The sequence below is a fragment of the Adiantum capillus-veneris genome, chromosome 11 (assembly GCF_014529385.1).
Source record: "Adiantum capillus-veneris isolate H3 chromosome 11, ASM1452938v2, whole genome shotgun sequence".
Taxonomy (NCBI): Eukaryota; Viridiplantae; Streptophyta; class Polypodiopsida; order Polypodiales; family Pteridaceae; genus Adiantum; species Adiantum capillus-veneris.
In genome coordinates this window covers 29029123-29053631 of record NC_140941.1, presented here as the reverse complement: position 1 = coordinate 29053631, position 24509 = coordinate 29029123, and the positions used below count along the sequence as shown (strand labels likewise).

The 24509-nt window shown below is 42.6% G+C and overlaps 1 protein-coding gene across 1 annotated transcript; it reads left to right on the top strand.

The window, feature by feature from the left end:
• The first annotated feature begins 1497 nt into the window (after positions 1–1497).
• Positions 1498–23044, top strand: LOC147447046 (uncharacterized). The gene is made up of 6 exons (XM_086523565.1): positions 1498–1694; positions 2830–2957; positions 8359–8412; positions 8611–8666; positions 21392–21642; positions 21720–23044. Exons 1-5 carry the CDS (start codon positions 1498–1500, stop codon positions 21455–21457), a joined length of 501 nt encoding a protein of 166 aa, XP_086379691.1. The 3' UTR covers positions 21458–21642; positions 21720–23044.
• The last annotated feature ends 1465 nt before the right edge of the window (positions 23045–24509 follow it).

Sequence of the window (24509 nt, the reverse complement as noted above, 5' to 3'; positions counted from 1 at the left end):
TAAGCTTGCTAATCAATAGTGAAAGCTTAGAGCACATAAGAACGTTGAACCTATCCAAAAGCATGTTGAGCTTAATGTAGTTGTGGAAAAGCATTGCATTATTATGGTCATGCAAACGATGTATTACATTGTGGTGTAAGAAATGTCCTTGAATTCTTATTATAAGCAATGTGAGCTTATGCGGTATATGCATACTCCAAAATATGTCAGTAAATTATGAGTACTCAACATACGCAAATAGGACTTTGGGTATGGAGTTTATCAAAACGGTAAAAGAATTATATCAAGAGGAGATGAAATAAGCTATCTCTAAAATCCCGTTCTTTCTTTTGATTGATGACAATATTGATCTAACATTAGAGAAGCCACTATTGTCTATATTATCTAATTAGAAGATGGTGGTAAAGACTCATGCGTATGAAAATTTGTGACAGTAGTTCCATTAGATGATGGAAAAGCGCAAAGAAAGTTTGATGACTAATGGCTCTTGGAAAGGATGGGGTTAATGCTTGAGAAGATGGTTGGGATGGTGCTTCTTATAAGTGAGGTGTGAATAATGGAGTACTTCCAAAAATCCAAGAAAGGATTCCTCGCATCATAGGTGTCATTGTGTGGCTCACTGAGAAGCTTTGGTAGTAAGCAATGGAGTTACAAATAAGGTGCATGCATGGGTTGGAAGATCTACAAATCATCATAAGGAGTTGAGGGATATTCTTAAAGCATTTAGTCTTAAACCATTCAACTGCTAATGATACATGATTGACTTATTCAAAAAGAGATATTTAGGAGATACATTTTGCCATCTTTTTAGAAGGGTGAATGTAAGAAATAAGCTGGTTATGTTTAAAAAAATATGGTTGTGTTGATATACATGCTTTGCCAAAATGCACCCACCTAAGCTTCTTCTCTTGAACGCACTCCTTTCCTCTTCTATGTGCAACAATCTCCTCCTAAGAGTAATGAGCCTTGAGCTTTGATATCGTGTCAAAGTTGACGGTGTGGAGCCAAGAGAGAATGCACGAGAGATAGATAGATATATAGATTTTATTATTGTCCTTGGAGGTCAAATATGACCTATGGGACTAAGGTTACACGTGATGTAGTATGTGTGTGTCGGATGAGTGATTCTCCATGATCCGAGATTATGGTGATGAGAGACACAATTGAGAGCCCACATTGTGGTTGAGAGAGGAAAGTGTGTAGGTCTAAGTCATGGCTAAAAATGTGAGAGAAGCAAGTTAGGATTGTTGGGTAAAGGCCTTCACGCCTTGCCTAGTTGCCCAAGCTATGGGCGCTTGCTCATTGACCACCTTATTGCTTTGTACATATACAAACAATAAGGGGCACCTCATCTTGAGTGTTGCTCCACCCACACACCTTGACTCCTTCTCCTTCTTCCCCTTCCCGCACGCACCGCATACCGCACCATGCACGCATTCTATACAATAGCATTCTTCAACTAGTATCAGAGATACGGCTTGGCAATCGGCACGTGCGATGGCTTCCGAACGGGGCATGGAAGCGATAGAGCTTGGCAATAGCAAATCCAGCACAGCGGAATCGGATCGGGGCACATCGGCCACATCGGATGTAGATCCCAATGAATCTCAGAGCCCGCATGCGCAACCCCTCTTAGGCTTGGAGAATTGCGGAAGTCATGGAGATCCTAGGGAGTGCAACAAAACAAGCTTGGAGTGAGCAATTGCTCCAATTGAGCAAGGAAATCAAATCTAGAAAGAATTCAAAGGAGACATTGTGTGGTTGTATGTGAACCCATTGAAAAAGTTGAGCAATGTGCAGTAAATCTTGGAATTGGTGCTTGGATTTGGAGCATCTACAGAGTTGTATAGTAAGCCGCGAGGGGCAATTTTTAAAACTCAAGTCAAATGGCGCTGACAATCGGAGCTCGGCCCAGAATTGAGCAGCAGGGGAAGTCAGCAATGAGCATTTGAGGTTTAGTATCCAGCGTTGTGTGAATCTTGAAGCAAGGAAAGGTTATGTGCTTGTGTGTTGAAGCAAGCAAAAGCTAGCAACCAAGAAGAAAGAGAATCGGCATCAATTGTGGAGCTCAATTGAGAGAGGGGGGGGGGGGGGGGGGCCACAACATTGAGTTAAGCCAAAGAAGAGCAAGCAATACTTTTTTTTTGTGTGGTTGTGTCCCCCACACACACACACATCTACTAACAACATAATCTACTAACATAATATGGCGGAAGAGGAGCCCTTTACACGTGTCCTAAACTACAAGCGGAAGGCTAACCTCCAAAAGTGGTCACGTACTCCAGTTACAAGTGTGTAGAGTTTTCTTCATTGCATTCAGTTACAAGTGTGTAGAGTTTTCTTCATTGCATTCAGCAAGCGTTCTCTTTCTCTCTCTCTCTCTCTCTCTCTCTCTCTCTCTCTCTCTCTCTCTCTCTCTCTCTCTCGCTGGGTCACGTTTGCTTCTACTGAATCCCTTCAGATAATAAGATACGATGCCCTATATCTTGTAGCAACATCCTGCATCACATAGCTCACCAACTCCCCTCTCCCCTGCAAACTCCTTATCACAGTACGGCCTCTGCTCACCTACCCGTCAATTGCTCTACCACACTTGAAAACAGGTGGTGGACTCTCTTATGGTGCGCACATGGGATGTTCATGAAGGACGTCCGGTGAAAAGGGCATTCCAACACAGCAAGGCCCACCACGCCCCTGCGTGTATAGAAACGGCTAGCCAACGCAGTGGCCGCAATGGAGCCCCTCCCCCCCCCCCCGCCTTCAACCCGTTCAACAGCAGTTTGCTGCGTTCGCATGGCGGGAGCTCACCTGGCGGGAGCTCACCTGAAGAACTTCCAGGCCTGCAAAAGCTGCAACAGCTTTACGTGGAGCTCTTGGTTGCTGGTTGCTCTGCACCATATACGTCAGCTGGAAACGCTCGCTGGCCAGAGTAGCTCATGTGCGCAATGTGACGACTGGTAAGATGCGTTCACTCTGCCATCGGACGCATGGCTGAACGTTCCATGTGCGCTCTACATGTGTGTGTGTATGTGTGTTAAGCTTGCCGATGTTCTCTGCGTTTTCCACCTACCCCACATGCCACCTTATCCTGATTCCTCATCCTATCCATTGATTTTTAATCAAGCTCGAGCTCCTTGCCTTAGCTTCGATATCTCCTAAAACTGCCAAGCTCTGCGCCATCAACTACGTCACCGTTAACATCGATGCCATAGTTACCGGCCCCTGTCCGCTATAGATAAATCCTCAGCCCTGCCTTGCAGCAGACTGTACCTTTACGTAGCTCTTAGCCGCGGCAACAGCCTACAACTACCCACAATTCTTAGAATGCCACGTCCTTGAGCAAACTAGAGCTGCGCCTCATCAGTAACCAGTTGTGTAGCTCTCAACCTTGGCAACATGAGGTTGTAGAGGCTGCAGTTGTCCCGAATCTGTAGAGGGTCATCTCTCTGCGCAGGGTGCAGCTTCTGGCTCAGTACTGGTGCTACACCTGCATTTTGTAGATTCCTGCTCACCACCCCTCAGCCTTGGCCCTTTATGTGTGTATATGAAAGTGAACATTCACACGCATGCATGCAGAGAGAGAGATCGATCTAAGTAGGTTGGACCTCAAGCTGGTTACAGAGAGCAGGCAACAAGCATATATATAAGATGGATTTTGAGAAGAAAAAGCCCATTTGTGTGCTTGAGAGAGAGAGAGAGAGAGAGAGAGAGAGAGATTTCCCTTGCAGTGTCCGTGAGATCTCGCTCTCTCTCTAATGGACTGCCTTTCTCGCAAGCTTCACTTCCTTCTTCCCTTGCCACAGCTAAGGTACATCATTCCCAGGCTCAGCATGGCATCTCGCCTTGCTCCACAGGGCTACTCCGTCAACTTTGTGAAGGCTGAGAAATCTCCTTCCTTTGTAGCAACCCTCAACGGAGAAAAGCATGATCTTGCAGAGATGTAGGAAGGTCCACTTTTTCCTGCAAATGCAAAGCCACATTGAGGTTGTGCACTCTACCACGCCTGTCCAGTGATGCGTCATCGTGGCCCATTGATCGTGAAAACTCTCTATTCAATGTCCTAAAGCATAGTAGCTTGCCGGAAGAGAGGCATGGGATGGTGGAGAAGATGGTGCAACATCCTTTAGTGTTGTTGGGTTGTCAATGTCATGAAGCAGTAACCCATCCAGGCTACTATGCTGGTGCCGTATTGCTACCTCCAGTTTTTATAAACCGTACTCTATAATGCTTTTAATTAGTAAGCAGTAAAATGATATGAGGAACCAAATGTACACGTCAAGGAATCTGAGAGAGAGAGAGAGAGAGAGAGTTTTGCAGGGAGTAAAGATGCATGGTCTCCTCTCTAACTGTCTTTACTGTTTTGCAGACGTTTGCAATACAAGGGTTAAAAACATAGAACACAGCTACATAAAACGTTTTTGTATTAAAGTTGCTATGTAAGCCGGTTCCACTTTTGTCAACCTAGCATATAACTTTCTTTTCATAGTAGGCAATGTTTCATGTTAACACTATAGTTTCTTGACATCGTTCCGCCATCATCAATCGGAAGTTTTATTCCTCTTAGTTTCTTGGCATTCAAACATGATGCTATCTTTTAGAACTTCTTGATGGGGTTGTGGTGAGTTGCCATTGTATGGTATCTTACCCATCCATGCTGGTTGTATTGCTTGCATGCAATAATCCTCCTTTGTGGCAACATAATCTTCTGCGTGAGTGTGTGTGTGTGTGTGTGTGTGTGTGTGTGTGTGTGTGTGTGAGAGAGAGAGAGAGAGAGAGAGAGAGAGAGAGAGAGCGAGCGAGCCTCTGTGAACACACTTGCTTCATCTCAATACCCCACACACACACCACCAAAAACTACCTACTGTTGTTATCCTATGACGAGAGAGAGAGAGAGAGAGAGAGAGAGAGAGAGAGAGAGAGAGGGCACCGGCCAATTGCAAAGCTGTGCACATGTAGAGCATTCAATTAATGACCTTGCAGTAGAGGCAAACGTGACCCGGAGAGAGAGAGAGAGAGAGAGAGAGAGAGAGAGAGAGAGAGAGAGAGAACACTGGCTGAATGCAATGAAGAAAACCTACGCACTTGTGATTGGAGTACGTGACCACTTTTGGAGGTTAGCCTTCCACTTGCAGTTTAGAACACGTGTAAAGGGCTCCCCTTCTGCCATATTATGTTAGTGGATACAATCTACTGTGTGTGTGTGTGTGTGTGCGTGTATGTATGAGAGAGAGAGAGAGAGAGAGAGAGAGAGAGAGGGCAACGGCCAATTGCAAAGCTGTGCACATGTAGAGCATTCAATTAATGACCTTGCTAAATCTATAATGAGAGTAGAATTGTAGGTGGATGAAGGGCTCTAATAGCTCCATGTCACAAGCATGACAACGCTTAGAGGTCCGTGATGCATCAAGGGGCCTTCTTCCTTCCATGCAATTGACTTGAACGATTGCAAACATGTTGAAGGGGTTGTCCTCCGTTATGATATGATCAATTAGTGAGTTGGGACTCGCAATGCTTGATGCACACAACATAAGAGAGAGCGCTGAACATTGCATGAAGGCATGCGTGGGTTAGAAGTGTATGTGTGTCAAATACTTTCATGAATAGAACATTGTAAACATTGAATGGCTAGCCCTTTTAAAGAGCTAGGATTTCTATAATCTAGATTCCTACTAAGGTTTCCTAAGGAAAAATGTTGTGCTCCTTGAAGAATGATTTTGAAAAGATGAGAAGCATTCTTGATGATCAATTGATTCACCTTTGAACAAACTTTCCTTTCATGCTACCATAAGTAGCATTGCCACCAAAAGGCAGTGGAAGTTTCACTTCTTAATCACATTGAAATAGCACAATTATGAGAACTATAAATATAACACACACACACCCCCCCCCCCCTTCTCTCTCTCTCACACACACACACACACACACACACACTCAGCCGAGGGGGCAAGGAGAAGAAGAATAAGAAGCATAAAAGCTTTAATGTAGTAGGAAATAAGTGCTAAGTTCTTTTTATCTAATGTGAAGTGAGGACCTATTGTCAAATGCAATCACTTATGCTTTCAAAATGAAGACATGAGGTCTAAGTTGAGATGACTCCACCTCACAGAGTCAGAGTCGGGTGTGTGAGTTGTAATTTCAAAGTTCCTGCTCTCTATAATTAAAAAAAAAAGAAGAAGACATGAGGCCTTAGTTGAGATGACTATATTATACATAAAATCTTTTTGTTCATGGTGTGGGCCCTTATAAGAGTGAATGGATTCAACGGCATACCTAACATGTTGATGGATATAAAGGGATACTCATTTTCAGATAAACTTTCGACCGTGGAAGTGGACACCTAAATAAGATTCAATTTAGAATGTGGTCATTTGGGTACACACACATATATAGAGGCATTTGAAAGCGATTATAGAGAAATGTAGGAGATATAGTGTGAAATCGTGTGTGAGCTTGAGAAATTGTATAAGATTGACATTCACAATTGTTGGTAAAAGCAATAAGACTTACCTAAGCTTGGGTAGACCTTTCCAAACCAATGAATCTTTGCGATACCTACATGCTATTATCTCGCTAACCTTGATTGTTCAATCTTCTCTCTCTCTCTCTCTCTCTCTCTCTCTCTTTCTGATCTCTCTTTTTCTCTCTCTCTCTCTCTCTCTCTGTCTCTCTCTCTCTCTCACACACACACACATACTAGAGGTGTTGTGAGGCTTAGGAGGCTATGTTTTTTGTTTGACTATTACCGTTAGAGCATTGCCTTGGCTATATTAGAGGGGTCTTCATACTAAGTCACTTTAAATTTTGTGTCCATTATGTGTTTGTCATGGGGAGATGTATAAAGAGACACACACACACACACACACACACAACGGTGGTAAGAGCTAGCGAGCGTATCTCTCTCTCTCTCTCTCTCTCTCTCTCTCTCACACACACACACACACACACACACACACACACTAGAGGTGTTGTGAGGCTTAGGAGGCTATGTTTTTTGTTTGACTATTACCGTTAGAGCATTTCCTTGGCTATATTCGAGGGGTCTTCATACTAAGTCACTTTAAATTTTGTGTCCATTATGTGTTTGTCATGGGGAGATGTATAAAGACACACACACACACACACACACACACACACACACACACACACACACACACACACACACACACACACACACGTAACGGTGGTAAGAGCGAGCAAGACCTGCCGATAGACGGGTCGGGTGAGCTAGTATGGTGGAAGGGAGATCTCTTTCCATGTGTATTCCTCTGCGAGTCGAAATCTCAATTCCAAAACGAGAGCCGACTCCAGCGTACACGCTCCAAGCCCCTTGAAATGCTTGGAGCCCAAGAATTTCAAAGCTATCAAGCCGATTTTAGTGCACATGCTGCAACTCCCTTTGATGCTTGGAGCCTAGCTGAACCCCATCCTTATCGTCATGTCGACCTGGAGAAAGAGACGGTGAGAAAGCACCATTGCCACGACTTGATCTGTGTGTGTGTGTGTGTGTGTGTGAGAGAGAGAGAGAGAGAGAGAGAGAGAGAGAGTGAGAGAGCACTTGCAGGTGAGAAAGAGAGTGAGAGAGTTGGCTGCTCACTGGAATTTGAGGCATCCGAATATGCGTGTGTGTGTGTGTGAGCATTCGAGGCCACGACCTCCGAGCGAGAGAGAGAGAGAGAGAGAGAGAGAGAGAGAGAGAGAGAGAGAGAGAGAGAGAGAGAGAGAGAGAGAGAGAGAGAGAGAGAGAGAGAGAGAGAGAGAGAGACTAGAGCACACTGCTTTGTTGCTCAAAGCCTTGCCTTGCTCCCAAGCTACCTCTCACCCCCGCCAACGCCCCAAGCTGCAGCTGCCGCCCAAGTCAATTACCATGGAGGTCTGCACGTAGAATAAGAGAGAGTCAGATAGAAAAATGCAGCCGGCCGTGCACACACACACACACACACACACAGACGTATGTAGGTTGCACATAGAGAAAGAGAGATGAGATAGCACATGCAGCTGGCTAGCTGTGAAGAGATTAAGTTCGCGCAGAGAGAGAGAGAGAGAGAGAGAGAGAGAGAGAGAGAGAGAGAGAGAGAGAGAGAGAGAGAGAGAGAGAGAGAGAGAGAGAGAGAGAGAGAGAGCAATGTAGAACGTGTTGTGTGTGTGTGAGAGACACACACACACACACACACAAAGAGAGAGAGAGAGAGAGAGAGAGAGAGAGAGAGAGAGAGAGAGAGAGAGAGAGAGAGAGAGAGAGCAATGTAGAACGTGTTGTGTGTGTGTGAGACACACACACACACACACACACACAGAGAGAGAGAGAGAGAGAGAGAGAGAGAGAGAGAGAGAGAGAGAGCATTTTCTTTCTCATTTCAGACTTGGCAAGTCAGCGGGTGGTGCAACAGGGACATTTTCAGTCGGGTCAACCAGGTAAGCAAAATTTGTTTTAGTTATATATCTATTCATTTATAAAATTAGTGTTCTGGTTCTTTTCATTTAGTTGATTTATGTTAGAGAGAGAGAGAGAGAGAGAGAGAGAGAGAGAGAGAGAGAGAGAGAGAGAGAGAGAGAGAGAGAGAGAGAGAGAGAGAGAGAGAGAGAGAGAGAGCATTTTCTTGCTCATTTCAGACTTGGCGAGTCAGCGCGGGTGGTGCAACAGGGACATTTTCAGTTGGGTCAACCAGGTAAGCAAAATTTGTTTTAATTATATATCTATTCATTTATAAAATTAGTGTTCTGATTCTTTTCATTTAACTGATTTATGTTCAAAGAGAGAGAGAGAGAGAGAGAGAGAGAGAGAGAGAGAGAGAGAGAGAGAGAGAGAGAGAGAGAGAGAGAGGAGAAGAAGAAGAAGAAGAAGAAGAAGAAGAAGAAGAAGAGAGTTTTAACGTCGTAGGAAATTATCCCAAGAGACCTTAAATATCTAGCCGACAAGGAGAAGTGAACTCAAAGCAAAGGGCCGACATGAGAGAGATACATGGACATGACCGGCAATGGACCGACATCATTTTGTAACTATGCCTTTTTGGCATAGTTACAAAACGATGCCGGTGGAAAGCTGTTCGTCGTTAGACAATGTCAGAGGAAACTAAGCCTTGCGTGTCCATAGCCTAAACAAGAGAGAGAATATAAAAAAACAAAGAGAGATCAAACCGTTATAAACTGGTGAATCTGATATCATTTTTGGAACTGTGTGTGGTATGTGTGATCACTGACACAATGGGTGCCCAATGCAATATGAGAGAGAGAGAGAGAGAGAGAGAGAGAGAGTGAAAAATTTTATATCAAAGTTTGCAAAAGGCCAAAATAACTTATGAAACCAAAAGGATACATCCATGACGAAGCACATAGGGGAAAATTAATGTGTGTGTGTGTTTGAGAGAGAGAGAGAGAGAGAGAGAGAGAGAGAGAGAGAGAGAGAGAGAGAGAGAGAGAGAGAGAGAGAGAGAGAGAGAGAGAGATAGTTCTATTATCGTCCTCGGAGGTTAAATATGACCTATGGGACCAAGTGAACATGTCACATGGTGTGAGTGGAGGTCATAAGTGACTCTCGATGCTCAAAAATGGTTGAAATGAGCGTCGCAATAGAGAGTCCACATTGTGGTTGGGAGAGGAAGGTATGTAGGGAGAGCTCATGGCTGAATATATGGGGAAAAGAGGACCTAATGTGGTCAAAAGCTGAGCACTCAAGTAGTGTGTGGTACTCACTCTCTCGCACTTGACGAGGGCATAAGGTGCAAAGTCGATGAGACTCCTCGCTAGTGCCCCAATGTCCTGTCTCGCAACGTAGAGAATGGGAGCTAAGACGAATGGAGGCAATGGTGCGGATCACACTCAATGGGATGGGCTCAAGGATGTAGGGATGGGTTCGGTTACCACGCTCGGAGAAGAAGAGAGATTTGTAGTTTGGGGCAATGTGTGTGGTGTAATGGCTGAAGCGAGAACCTCTTGATTTCTCCCAAGCCGTGATACATTGGCGTTGTAAGAAGGCCTCATTAAATTGGGAGAGAATTAAAAAAAGACACAAAAAATTCTTTGAAAAATGGAGAGAGAGAGAGAGAGAGAGAGAAGAAGAAGAAGAAGAAGAGTATTTTAACGTAGAGAGAGAGAGAGAGAGAGAGAGAGAGAGAGAGAGAGAGAGAGAGAGAGAGAGAGAGAGAGAGAGAGAGAGAGAGAGAGAGAGTTGTTCCTTATGTGCACGGATATACAAACTTGCATCATTCTACACATGCAGATACTCCTAAAAACCACCTGCTTGGTGTTGTTGTCCTGCGGCATGCTTTCTCCCTCTCCCACTCTCTCTATGGCTCTCTTGTCGTAGAAGATGTCCAGTAGCTATAATGAATTGACTAAAACCAAAAAGAGAATGGGAGTGTGGGGATGGGCGAGAGAGAATGCAGTCACCACAGGAAATAATGGAAACGAAGCCATAGGTTTAGTGCCTTGCATTGGTAGGAACCTCTAAAAGGCACACAAATTTTCGGTAGGTTGAGCCTATAGGAGGGTGTAGAGTCCTAAACACACTAATGCCTTACGGGTTGAGCCCACTGGAGGGTGTAGCGCCTTGATCACACGGCCCAAGCACTCTGCCCGACTTATTTCAAGATGCTTGGAGTATTAAGTCAATAAGTACGACACTAAAAGCTAGATCCCAATAATATCTAGAAAGTGCAATATAGATGAGGAGGCTTAGAAGAGCAATATCTAATGCTTTCTTTTATATCTAGAATGAGCACTGCTACGAAATTGTGCCATCGGATATGTAGAAGACAGAGATGTACACACTTGCATTTATTCTCTATAGAGACTGATCAAGACTGATCTTTTGTGTGCAGAGTAGTAGGCATCAATATTAATTAGGAGGTTCTTTATAGGGAACATGAAGTTGTCCCCAATTGCAAAAATGAACCCAAAAAAATAAGAAAGAACCCCTTTACAAACATGATTCTTAGAAGGTTCAGCATGCTTCAAGTGGCATGCTGGAGCTTTCTAATCTACCAATCTACTACACATCCAGTTGTCACATACACTCACTCAAACATATGTAAACAAGTAGCAGTAGGTTAATAGTGATAGTGTCCATTGTGTGTGTGTGTGTGTGTGTGTGTGTGTGTGTGTGTGTGATGAAGGGATGTATAAAAATAGACACACATGCACATACATCAACCTATAGTAAGAGCGAGCGAGACCCGCCAATAGGCGGCCGTCGTAGGCGGGTCACGCGAGCTAGTTGGAAACTAATGTTGGTTATGCACCACACACACACACACACACACACACACACACACACACACACACACACACACACACACACACACACACACACACACAAAATCGAGGCAAATCAGCATCTATAGGTTGATTTAAGGCTTGGGGAGAATTGGAGAAATCACACAGAGCTGCAATCGAGTAGTGAAGTGCTCATGGGTCAGAGCGGATTTCCTCCAGGGGAAGTCGAAGGAAGAAAGAAAAGCACCAGAAGAAGAAAGGGTGTGTATGATCCACACTCACACAGTTTGAGAAGAAGCTGAAGATAATTTAAAAAATTGAACTTTTTCTTAATCTCTCTAAGAGTGTGTTCCCACACATACGAGAGAGAGAGAGAGAGAGAGAGAGAGAGAGAGAGAGAGAGAGAGAGAGAGAGAGAGAGAGAGAGAGAGAGAGAGAGAGAGAGAGAGAGAGAGAGAGAGAGAGAGATAGATTTTATTATCGTCCTCGGAGGTCAAATATGACCTATGGGACCAAAGTTACATGTGATGTAGTATGTGTATGGCTGATGAGTGACTCTCGATGCTCCAAAATTGTAGTGATGAGAGTCGCAATGGAGAGCCCACACTTTGGTTGGGAGAGGAAAGTGTGTAGGTCTAAGTTATGGCTGAAAATGTGAGAGAAGCAAGTTCGGATGTGATCAAAAGCTGAGCACTCTAGTAGTGTGTGGTACTCAGACTCTCGAACTTGCAGTGAGCATAATGTGCACAATCGATTTGACTCTTCTCCATTGCCCCAACGACCTATCTCGCATCGAAAGAAATGGGAGCTAAGCCGAATTGCTGCGATAGTGCGTATCGCGGACAAGGGAATAGGCTCAATCATGTAAGTGTGAGTACGGTTTCCTCTCTCAGCGAAGAACACGGTTTTGTAATTGGGGGCAATATAGGTGGTGTAATGTATGAAGCGTGACCCACCGGATTTCTCCCAAGCAGTAATACATTGGCGTTGTAGAAAAGCTTCATTCACTTGAGAGTCAATTGAAGAATCATGTAGCAAGTGTAATGCATCCCATCTCCCAAACCACTTCTTTATGTCTTGCATCCATCCCGTGCTCAAGATCTTGCTTTTATGCGTCTTTTGAACTTTTTTGCTTGCTTCCCATGCAATTGTAGGAAGTCGATGTGAGGGGTTTTGACGCATCTTTATCATGTACTCCACAACCCTTTCCATGCCCATAACCTCAATTGGAAGAGATCCCGACTCAAGAAGTAGGAGCATATATGGTGTTTGTGTCTTAACTTGGAGAAAGTTTGTAAGAAAATGCTTTTGGACATTCTCAAACTCTTTCCAAGTAGACTTTGAGATGCTCCCGCCCCACACTTCAACTCCATAAAGAAGAACCGGTGTCACCAATGCATCAAAAAGATACTTCTTGAGAACCCAACACTTGATGTTTCCCGCATTACACATGTTCTCAAATGCATAATATGCTCTCTTTCCTGCTTCCAAACGACGCATAGCACATTCATGCCACTTGTGATTGGATGGAACCTCAAGGCCAAGGTACTTAAAGCTCTCAACAACTTCAAGTGTCTCGTTGTTGTACACAATGCATGGCTTCTCCTTATGGTTGGTTTTCACAAGCATAACCTTTGTTTTGGATTCATTTACAATCAGCCCACTATGCAAGCAAAAGTTCTCAAGGACAACCATAAGCTTTTGTGCATCTTCTAAAGTGTGTGCTAGAAGCACTACATCATCCGCATACAACAAAAGCATGATTACCGCATTGCAAATAGTGACCTCTTCAATGCCTTCTTCTTGCATAAAGTCAAGTACCATTTGTTCCAATTGATCGATGCATAGACCAAAGAGAGTTGGTGACAATGGACATCCTTGTTTAACCCCAATAGTGCTTACAAAAATTTCTGAAATTTCTCTTCCCATGCGCAATTGACAAATCAACTTCTCATAGATTCGAGAAACCGCAAGCATAAACTCACTTGGCACTTGGAGTTCTTCCATCCTTCTCCACAAATTGTTACGTGGAATCATATCAAAGGCTTTCTTAAAGTCCACAAAACAACAATACAATCGCTTTCCTTTCAACCGACTTTCCTCCATGAGAACACGAAGAGTGACAAGATGATCAATGGTGCTATGGCATCGACGAAAACCCGCTTGTCCCTTTGCACGCTTGTCATTCTCTTCAGCCCAATCACTCAATTTCATCTCCATTATGCACCCAAACAACTTTGCCATAAGAGACCCAATCATTATAGTCCGGTAGTTGCTTACATTCTTTACATCCCCTCCTTTATGCAAAGGCTTAACCCAATTAGTACTCCAATCATAAGGCATACCATGTTGAAGTGCAAGGTTGAACATATCACACATCCACTCATGGGTAAAATCTCCCGTCCATTTGATCATCTCCGGCTTGATACCTTGAAGATCTCCCGCTTTGCGAGTGGCCAACTTTTCAAGCCCACCGCATACATCCTCAATAGTAAAAAAAGACGGCATACATGGGAGTGAACCATAAAATGGCATTTTTTCAGTATTTGCTTGCTCATATAATTGCCTACAATGTGTGTACATATCCACTAGACTCAAGTTACCAAAATTCTCAACCCGCTTGCCTCTCAAGTTTCTCCAAAATCTTCCACATGCATGTGCCTTTTCTTGGACTTGAAATTCTTGTTGCTTTACTTCCCATCTTCTTCTCTTCTTTTGAATCAATGCCTTGTATCTATGCAAATGACTTTGATAGTTGTCTTTGTCCATAGTTGCATCAAGCTTTATCAAGGACTTTCGAGCATCTTGACATTCTTTATCAAACCACCTTTTGCGTGATCTATCTTTGTTGATACCATGGAGATGCTTTATGGCAAAGCATTCTTCCGCACAAGAACAAATAGCTTTCTTGAAAGCTTCCCATTTAGTTTCCAATGGTGCATCACATTGAAGCTTTGTCATCCATAATTTTTGCTCAACCATTTCAATGTACATTGGTGCCCGTTTGAAATCCATACATAGTGATAACTTCTCTTTCCTTTGGCTGAGATTATCATGTTTAGTTGCTTCTCCACATGAAAGGTCAATACATAAGGTGCGATGGTCGGATTCCGGGGTCCATTGACCAAACATAAAACTCTTTATGCGATACATGATGGCTTCAGAGAGTAGCATATAGTCAATCACACTATCCCCATTATGTCTCCTACATGTAAATCCATTGGTTCCACTCCACAAAGATACACCATTGGCAATGAGCATACCCATGCTATTACACATGTGTAAAAGTAACTTTCCATAGTGATCCGGCTCTTTCTCATCCATTGAAGTACGATCATACAAGTGAACTTCCTCCAACTCCCTTGAAATGTATGGCATATCAAATTGTTGAGTATCATGTTGCAATGTTTTTGTGCGAGCATTCATATCCCCAAATACAATAACATCACCTTCACCTTTGAAATAAGCAATGTCCTCTTCCAAATCAGAAAATGGTTGATCTCTATCCATGCAAGCATAAAAGGGAGAATCATGATGAGGAATGTAGCAACCGGCTACAAAAATGGGTGCTCATTTTGGTGTCATAATTTTCAGCCATACATAACATTTGTACTTGTCATCTTTCACAATTGATACAAAATCTTCCAATCCTTTCTTAACCATACATACTAACCCTCCTTGTCCTCTTCGTTGCTTGAGATTCTTTGACCACATCAATGAATGTACATTGTAATCCTCCAAGCCGTTAATCCTTTGTGTATCATGCTCCCAAGTTTCAACAAGAAGTACAACATCGGCTTTGCTTGTTAGTTCATCAATGCCAACCCCCGCATTCCATGGGTATCCATTACAATTCCAAAAGCATATTTTCAATTGTAACTCGGTCTCATAGGTCACGCATCCCTATTTGCTTGAGAGACTTTCCTCCTCCTTGGGCACATTTTCTTCATGAGAGATCTCCTTGTTTTTATTATTCTTTTCCTCATATGCCTTGCGACGCATATTTTGTTGCTTAATAGTGCGATCTTCACATACAAAACATTTTGTATCCCTCAAATAGATCCAGCTATTATCAAGGATAATCTTTCGCTTGGTCTCATCCGGCATGGTGCATACAATTGGCCGTTCTCCCGAGCGAGGAGCTCCTTGCTTCCCCACTCTATGTGCTCCATAGACCATAACTCCGGACATGCCAAAGCGGGTTTTGAAGAAACCTTCAATAACAATGGCAAGAGAAGGAGGTGTCTCTAACTTCTCTTCGGGAATTCCACGAATAACAATGTTCTTGGAACGTCGCTCCCGTTCCTTCAACTCCTCCACATCCACATTCTCAACATTCTTTGTTTGAACCATAGCTTGCATGAGTGAGGAATTAGAAACCACATTGCTACCACATACATCAGCCCAAGACTTGTTTGGAGAGAGAGAGAGAGAGAGAGAGAGAGAGAGAGAGAGAGAGAGAGAGAGAGAGAGAGAGAGAGAGTTTCAAAACTCTCTTGGTCACGGAGAGAGAGTGCATGCGTTCATTGCACGCATGAACATACACATAAGTGTGTGTGGGCACAGGCGAGTAAGCCTGAGTTTTTTCTCAACATTGACGCGATCCTCCCACGACGACTTATTTTTATTTTTTGGTGGCTACGGCATCGACTAACACCTTTGTCCAACAACAGAAGACGGCTCGGCAGTCGCTCGAAGTGTCCGTTTCAACATCGATTTGGGTAGCTACAACATCGGTGCTTCTGTCCAACAATGGAAGGTGGCATCAAGCACTTTCCTGGCCTCGAGTGAGAGCAGTTGAGATCTCCTTCGACATAGCCTTGCCATTGGCTTTCTTCCCTCGACCATTCCAGAGCGGATTTGCTCTGACAAAAATTCCCCGGCACCTTGGCTTTCCGACCTCGACACAGTAGGAGACAGAGAAGCGAGAGCAGCATCGGCTCTACTCTAGCCCACATCTGGAGCGGCTCGGCTATCTAGCATCTCCTTGGATCCCTCTCCCCCTCTATGTCATTCCGGTTTCAATGGTTCCCCAGTTTTCAGCTTCAACGGCACACATCGATGCATAGCAGCTCCGACGGGCCATTCGGAGCAGTTTTTCTCGTAAGCATGGCTCTTGGATGGTGATTTCAACCACACACAGCTGGTTGATTGTGCTTTGTGCTTGGTTTTCGGTTGACGTGTTTTTTGATCAATGAGGTAGTGATCTAGATTCCCAACGTTTTGATCACAAGTTGCATTTTTTTTGCAATGCAAACTATGTATGACTATGTCCGTTAGTTTAGAGAGTAGTTTCAACACCATTTTGTGTGTTTTTTGGTATGTATGCATTTATGGATAGAACTTGAGCTAGGTATAGCTTGCACGTATCAAGGTCATAGGTTTACAACATTTTTGGACATGTACATTTGTTCATAGAGTAGCTCGTTCAGGAGTGAGCCTGTTTGCCAGGGTTTTGGCAATTGATGTATACCATTTGTGGATTTGTTTACTGAGACACTAAGTGTCTATCTATGATTTGTGTGGTATTGGTGACATTTTTTTCAGTTTTCACTCGAATTTCAGATAAAACTCTGCCAGATTTTTTCCACATTCTCGCCATTTTTCATGTGTACATGTAGCCTTACTCTCTGATGGTTTAGTGGCCAAGTGTTGACTCCCACTTTGACAGGTTTTGTTAGCTTGGACATAGACTAGTGTTCTTGTATCCACTCTTGCAAGAGTGAGGATTGTATATGCTCGTGTGGCTACAGGTAGATAGTCACAGGCTTTACAAGTTGTACATGTTTATTTGATAGATCTTTGCCGGCCTATTTGAATGTGTTTTGAGCATTGTTTGCTCACTACTTGTACGTATGGTTATGTGTTTTTTGTTGTTGAGTTGTCTTTCCCAAATTGTGTGCTTGCAGATAGCAGATTGTGGAGCTATTTTATACATATGGAAGCATTGGTTTTGGTGCATTAGATCATGGGTTTCATGATTGTTTAATGGTCGAATGCTCTCCCACTTTGTTGCCAGCTTGACATGGTCAATGGTTGAGATTTTTCTTGAGATTTTTTCTCAGTTTACAGGGGAGACTGTGCCAATTTTGTCTAGGATTTCTCACCATAGTTTCTTGACATTCACTTTTGGTTGCAAATATGTGTGAAAGTTTAGAGCCTACTCGTGAGAGACGGCGATCTCGTAGTTGCTCATATATGCAGTGTTGGCATTGTGGTCACACAGGAAACATTAGGCATCATTGTTTTAGACGTATGAGACAAGAGTGGAGATCTATGCATGATGCAAATGAGGTTTCAGCACATGCTAGAGTGGTGGCTTCATATGCCAGTGACAACAATGTCACGTTTCCCTTTAGCGTTCCTCCTCCTTACATGTCTTTGAGAGGTGACACTTCTCCCCATAGGTTGTAAGATGCGGATGCAATTTGCACATTACACCACATTGTGACTAGTTTAGCACCTTCACTATTAGGAGTTTTGGCTGTAAGCACTTGGCCGATGATTTGGAATTTCAAATTGCAGGTGTAGGAGATGTTTGTTTGTCATTGCCCAGTGGTACATCATATACGCTATGATATGCACTATGTTCCTCGGTTGACATAGATCTTGATCTTAGTGAGACGATTAAAAAATTATAGGTGTCAAATACTGCTTAGACAACAGTCTTTCTAGGTGCATTGTGGCTCATTAGCGATTTCCAAAGGACTCCGCAGTGCCTTGGTATATCCGATGTTTGTGTCTGAGGTTCGAGATAGCATGGTCTCGGTTTTTCTGCTAGCATGCTTTGAGCGAGAGATGAGACGTGTCTCCTTTGCGGGTGAGATCCACCATCCTCATGAGACAGAGTATTTAGTTGTGCAAGATCTTCTAGTAGACTCTATAGAGATAGAGGTAGAGCGAAAGTGCTCTAGTGAGACACAACATGTGTTGTCAAAGTCTGTGCATGAAGAGGTAGAGAAAGTCTATGCTCATGCTAGAGGCTGATGAGTTGATGCTAGGATACACAACTCTCTATGGGTGAGAGGGGCATAGACATCCTAGTGTGGACGATGACACATCCATACCTGATGAGTTGTCTTGATGATGTAATGATTGCAGATAGCACTCATGAGGCTAGTACAGCCAACTTTGCACATACTTTGTGGCGTTCGAGCATCTCATGTACGACCTACTAGTGGCAAGGCCCAACCTAGTAGCTGCAGTGGGAGCGTTTGCGACAAGGATTGTCAATCGTACGATGATTTACACTAGCATGATGCATAGTGGATTTTTATAGACCATACAGAGTTATCAACGAGATTTACATGCAGGCTCTAGCATGGGTATCCCTAGAGCCGATACAGCTGCATGTAGATCGTCTGAGTGAGCCAGTGGGCATAGGTTGAGAGAGTCTCTCACCCTTTTTCTTGTACATACTATTTTTTAGCTAGTAAGACCCACTTATTAGCACATTCACCTATAAGTGGTGGGAAAAAGGCCTCTGTTCCTTGCTCGGCCACCCAAGATATTGGGCATGTTGAGATAGGCATGTCCTTCTTCTTCAGCGACCATGGGAAACACATGTACATGTGCATACTATTTGCTATTGGCATTTTGCGTTGTAAGCTTCTAAGAAGGGCAACATGGAGAGTTGTCAGCCGGATAGCCACTCCAGCTTTATGCATAAATAAAGCCAAGCCTATGCTGTACATACACTATGCAAAAGTATTGCTATTCCCTTTTTTATATTGAGTCCACATTTTTAAAAAGTGTGTGTATTCTTCTCTCTCTAATTGTATGAGCTATGGATGCCTTCACCTTCAAGCCGCCTTGAGCTTATTGCCATCAGCCCCAACAACTGGTATCAGAGCTAGTGAGCACCACCACAAACTTAGCAAGATCGTGCACATCTTAGGAAGCCCCAATATATTTTTTTAAGTAATTAATAGCTCAACTCGGCGTCTTCAATTGCCTCAAATTGACAAGCTTGCATTGAATTAATCAAACCCGAGCTCGTGGATGTTCTTTCCACATTGAGGCAGCCCCTCTCTTATGCTTTGAGAGCTCCATAACTGAAGATCAAATCTCTTACGCAAATTGGACGGCTTCATTGTCTTATGGCATCTCTTCTCGACTTCAACATCATGCTGATCGGCTTGTGCAGATGCAATTGAGAAAGCCAAGCACCCCCTCTTACAAGCTATGATCAAGTAGAACGCATAAAATTCAACTCACCATTCATTTGATGGCACCTGCTCTCCCTCTGTATTCAAACATTATCAGAAAATGCTATTGGGTTTGATTTCTTTGTATCGTTTAATGTGTATGTGTGTGTGTGTGTGTGTGTGTGTGTGTGTATCAGCCCCGCCAGTAGCCTGCACAATTTGGCTTGCGTGTAGCTTCTGTGTGTCGCCATCAAGCAAATCAATGAGAATCGATATTGAAGCTCACACACACACACACACACACACACACACACACACACACACACACACACACACACACACACACACACACACACACACACACACACACACACACACACACACACACACACACACGCCAATTGACGGACAGTTGTAGCCTCCGATCGGACTCAGTGGATGCATTTGCAACAGGAGGGCGCCCCTTCTTGCACTTTCCAATCACAAGATAGCTTCTACATCGTCTGAGCTTCTCTTGAATGGCTTATGCTACTTCTGTATCACTCGCCATTTCTCAGTTTGAGTATAAAGACTTTTTTTTAAAAAAAAAAGGTGTTCATTTACTTTATGATGCACTAGTGGAGTTTCACACTTCCACAAGTTCGGACCTATGCTCAACCTACAAATTTGATAGCAAGTTTCCCTCAGATCCATATACAGATTGCACAATATTGTATCGGGCATTCAAGAACTTCAAATTTTACGAGGATTTTGATTCTCAAAGCTTGCAAAGAGTCTATTCATACAAAGCTTAAAAAGTCTAGTTCTCAACTTCAAAGTACTTATGGCTAAAAGCTTTGACTCAAGGCACACAATCGAGCTTCAAAGTTTTTCAAAACCTGGGGAGGTGCTACTAAGAGCAGACACTGACAATTATAGATATGGTTATCCTTCGCCTTTCATGTTTGAGGGGAGGAATCCTTAAGGCTGTGTTACACCATGTTTGTTTGAGACCATGATTTAGTCTATGTGACTGCTTGCCTGTGTGGCATTGAGTCTCAACCCAGCTTGCTTTAGTATAGTCCATGCCTAAGGGGAGGATTGTTGAGATAGGCATGTCCTTCTTCTTCAACAACTACGGGAAACACCTCTACATGTGCATACTATTTGCTATAGGCATTTGTCCGATGAGTTGTAAGCTTCCAAGAAGGGCTACATGGAGAGTTATCAGCCGGATAGCCACTCAGCTTTATGCATAAATAGAGCCCAAGCCTATGCTGTACATACACTATGCAAAAGTATTGCTATTCTCTTTTTTGTATTGAGTCCACCGTTTTTAAAAGTGTGTGTATTCTTCTCTCTCTAACTATCTGAGCTCTGGATGCCTTTACCTTCAAGCCACCTTGAGCTTATTGCCATCAGCCCCAAAAGGGCATCCGCCCGCTAACCACCTTATTGCTTTGTACATATACAAAGAATAAGGAAGTAGTAGCTCATCTTGAATGTTGCTCCACCCACACACCTTTCACTCCTTCTCCTTCTTCCCCTTACCGCACACACAACACCGCAAATCGCACCGTGCACGCATTTTGCATGATAGCACTCCACGGATGTAACCAAAAGCTGATCCCTCTAGTAGTGTGTGGTAATCAGACTCTCAAACTTGCAATGATCATAATGTGCACACTCATTTGACTCTTCTCCATTTCCCCAATGCCCTGTCTCGAATCAAAGGGAGTGGGAGCTAAGCCGAATGGTGGCGATAGTGCATATCACTAACAAGGGGATAGGCTCAAGCGTGTAAGGGTGAGTACGGTTTCCTCTTTCATCAAAGAACATGGTTTTGTAGCTAGGGGAAAATGAGTGGTGTAATGTATGAAGTGTTATCCCCCGGATTTCTCCCAAGACATAATATATCGGCGTTGTAGAAAAAATTCATTCACTTAGGGGTTTATTGATGCATCATGTAGCAAGTGTAATGCATCCATCCCGTGCTCAAGATCTTGCTTTTATGCGTCTATTAACTTTTTTGTTTGCTTTCCATGCAATTGTAGGAAGTTGATGTGAGGGTTTTTGATGCCTCTTTATTATGTTGTCCACAACCCTTTCCATGCCCATAACCTCAATTGGAAGAGATTTCGACTCAACAAGTAGGAGCATATATGGTGTTTGTCTCTTAACTTGAAGAAAGTTTGTAAGAAAATGCTTTTGGACATTCTCACTCTTTCCAAGTAGACTTTGGGATGCTCCTGCCCCACACTTCAACTCCATAACAAAGAACTGGTGTCACCAATGTGTGAAAATGGTACTCCTTGAGAACCCAACACTTCATGTTTCCCGAATTATACATGTTCTCAAATGCATACTATGCTCTCTTTCCAGCTTTCAAACGATGCATAACACATTCATGCCACTTGTGATTGGTCGGAACATGAAGGCCAAGGTACGTAAATCTCTCAACAACTTCAAGTGTCTCATTGTTGTACACAATGCATGGCTTCTTCTTATGGTTGGTTTTCACAAGCATAACCTTTGTTTTGGATTAATTCACAATAAACCCACTATGCAAGAAAATTTTCTCAAGAATAACCATAAGTTTGTGTGCATCCTCTAAAGTGTACGGTAGAAGCACTACATCATTTGCATACAACAAAAGCATGATTACCGCATTGCAAATAGTCACCTCTTCAATGCATTCTTCTTGCATAAAGTCAAGTACCATTTGTTCCAATTAATTGATGCATAAAAAAAAGAAAATTGGTGACACTGTATATCCTTTTTTAACCCCAATAGTGCTTGCATTTTGATTTTGAAATTCCTCTTCCCTTCGCAATTGACACATCATGTTCTCATAGATTCAAGAAACCGCTAGTATAAACTCACTTGGCACTTGGAGTTCTTGCATCCTTCTCCACAAATTGCTGCATGGAATTGTATCCAAGGCTTTCTTAAAGTCCACAAAGCAACAAAACAATTGCTTGCCTTTCAACTGAATTTCCTCCATGAGAGAACAAAGAGTAACACAATGATCAATGGTGCTATGGCATCGACAAAAACCCGCTTGTCCTTTTGCATGCTTGTCATTCTCTTCAACCTAGTTAGTCAATTTTATCACCATTATGCACCCAAACAACTTTTCCATAAGAGACCCAATCATTATAGTCTAATAGTTATTTACATTCTTTACATCCCCTCCTTTATGCAAAGGCTTAACCCAATCAGTACTCCAATCACAAGGCATACCATGTTGAAGTGCAAGGTTGAACATATCACACATCCACTTATGTGTAAAATCTCTCGTACATTTAATCATTTCCGGCTTGATACCTTGAAGATCTCCCGTTTTGCGGGTGGCTAGTAATTCAAGCCCATCGCATACATCCTCAATAGTAAAGAAAGAGGACATACATGGGAGTGAACCATTAAATGGCATTTTTTCAGCATTTGGTTGCTCATATAGTTGCCTACAATGTGTGTCCATATCCACAAGACTCAAGTTACCAAAATTCTCAACTCACTTGCCCCTCAAGTTTCTCCAAAACCATCCACATGAATGTGCCTTTTCTTGGACTTGAAAAAATTGATGCTTTATTTCCCATCTTCTTCTCTTCTTTTGAATCAATGCCTTGTATGTATGAAAATGATTTGGATAGTTTTATTTGTCCTTAGTTGTATCAAGATTTATCAAGGACTTTTGAGCATCTTGACATTCTTTATCAAACCACCTTTTGTGTGATCTATCTTTGTTAAAACCATGGACATGCTTTATGGAAAATCATTCTTCGGTACAAGAACAATTAACTTTCTTGAAAGCTTCCCATTTAGTTTCCAATGGTGCATCATGTTGAAGCTTTGTTATCCATAAGTTTTGCTCAACTATTTCAATGTACATTGGTGCCCATTTGAAATCCATACATAGTGATAACTTCTCTTCCATTTGGCTGAGATTATTATGCTTAGTTGCTTCTCCACATGCAAGTTCAATACATAAGGTCTGATGGTCTGATTTCGAGGTTCATTGTCCAAGATTAAAACTCTTTATGCAACACATGATGGCTTTGAAGAGTAGCATATAGTCAATGACACTATTCCCATAATGTTTTCTACATGTAAGTCCATTAGTTTGACTCCACAAAGATACATCATTGGCAATGAGCATACCCGTGCTATTACACATGTGTAAAAGTAACTTTTCATAGTGATCCGGCTCTTTCTCATCCATTGAAGTACAATCATATAAGTGAACTTCCTCCAACTCCCTTGAAATGTATGGCATATCAAATTTGAGTATCATGTTGCAATGTTTTTGTGTGATCATTCATATCTTTAAAGACAATAACATCAGCTTTGCCTTTAAAATAAGCAATGTCCTCCTCAATCAAAAAATGGTTGTTCTCTATTCATGCAATCATTCTCCTTTTCAATTGTGAATACTTGCGCTGACAAGAACTTAGGACCTTTGCTCCAAATCTCACCACATATTGCTTGCCATCGTCATCATATTGCCCGATTTCCCATCCACTCTAACAATTACATGTCTTCCACCTTCATAGTTTACTTTCCTCAAAGTTGAAGACATAAGAAACAAATTATTTAATTTCCTCATGGCATGTGTATGCATTTGCTCCCATTGGAAATTTTGGTTCTTTCTCAAGAGTTGAAAAGGTTCTGCTACATGCACATAATGTGGAATTCAGATAGCATAAAGCACACATGCACCCAAGAACCTTTGAATTTTAGTCACATTTATACATGTATCTTTCATTATTTGAACTACATCAATCTTTTTTGGACAAGTTCTTCTAACATATGGCCCGCACATATGTCCTACAATAAGAACTTCATTCATACCAAATGTTGACTTTTCCCTAGATAAGGTAAGGTTCACTTCTTCTAAGCTTGACAAGATCTTATCACAATCATTGATATGATTTGACACATACTTGCGGCACCCCGTTGAGTCCAAATCCAGATCTAGATCAATTACATCACATCCTTTGATTGGCACATCATTAAGAAAGGGCATTGTAGTTTGAGGTATGAAGTCACGTAGTACTATGTTCATACCATTCATCATATGCACAATTGAATTAGTTTCTCCCTGAGGTAAGGTGCACATCCCTACCAAACCCAAAGGTGTCCTTATGGCAGTCAAGTCCTTGCTTTCCATTG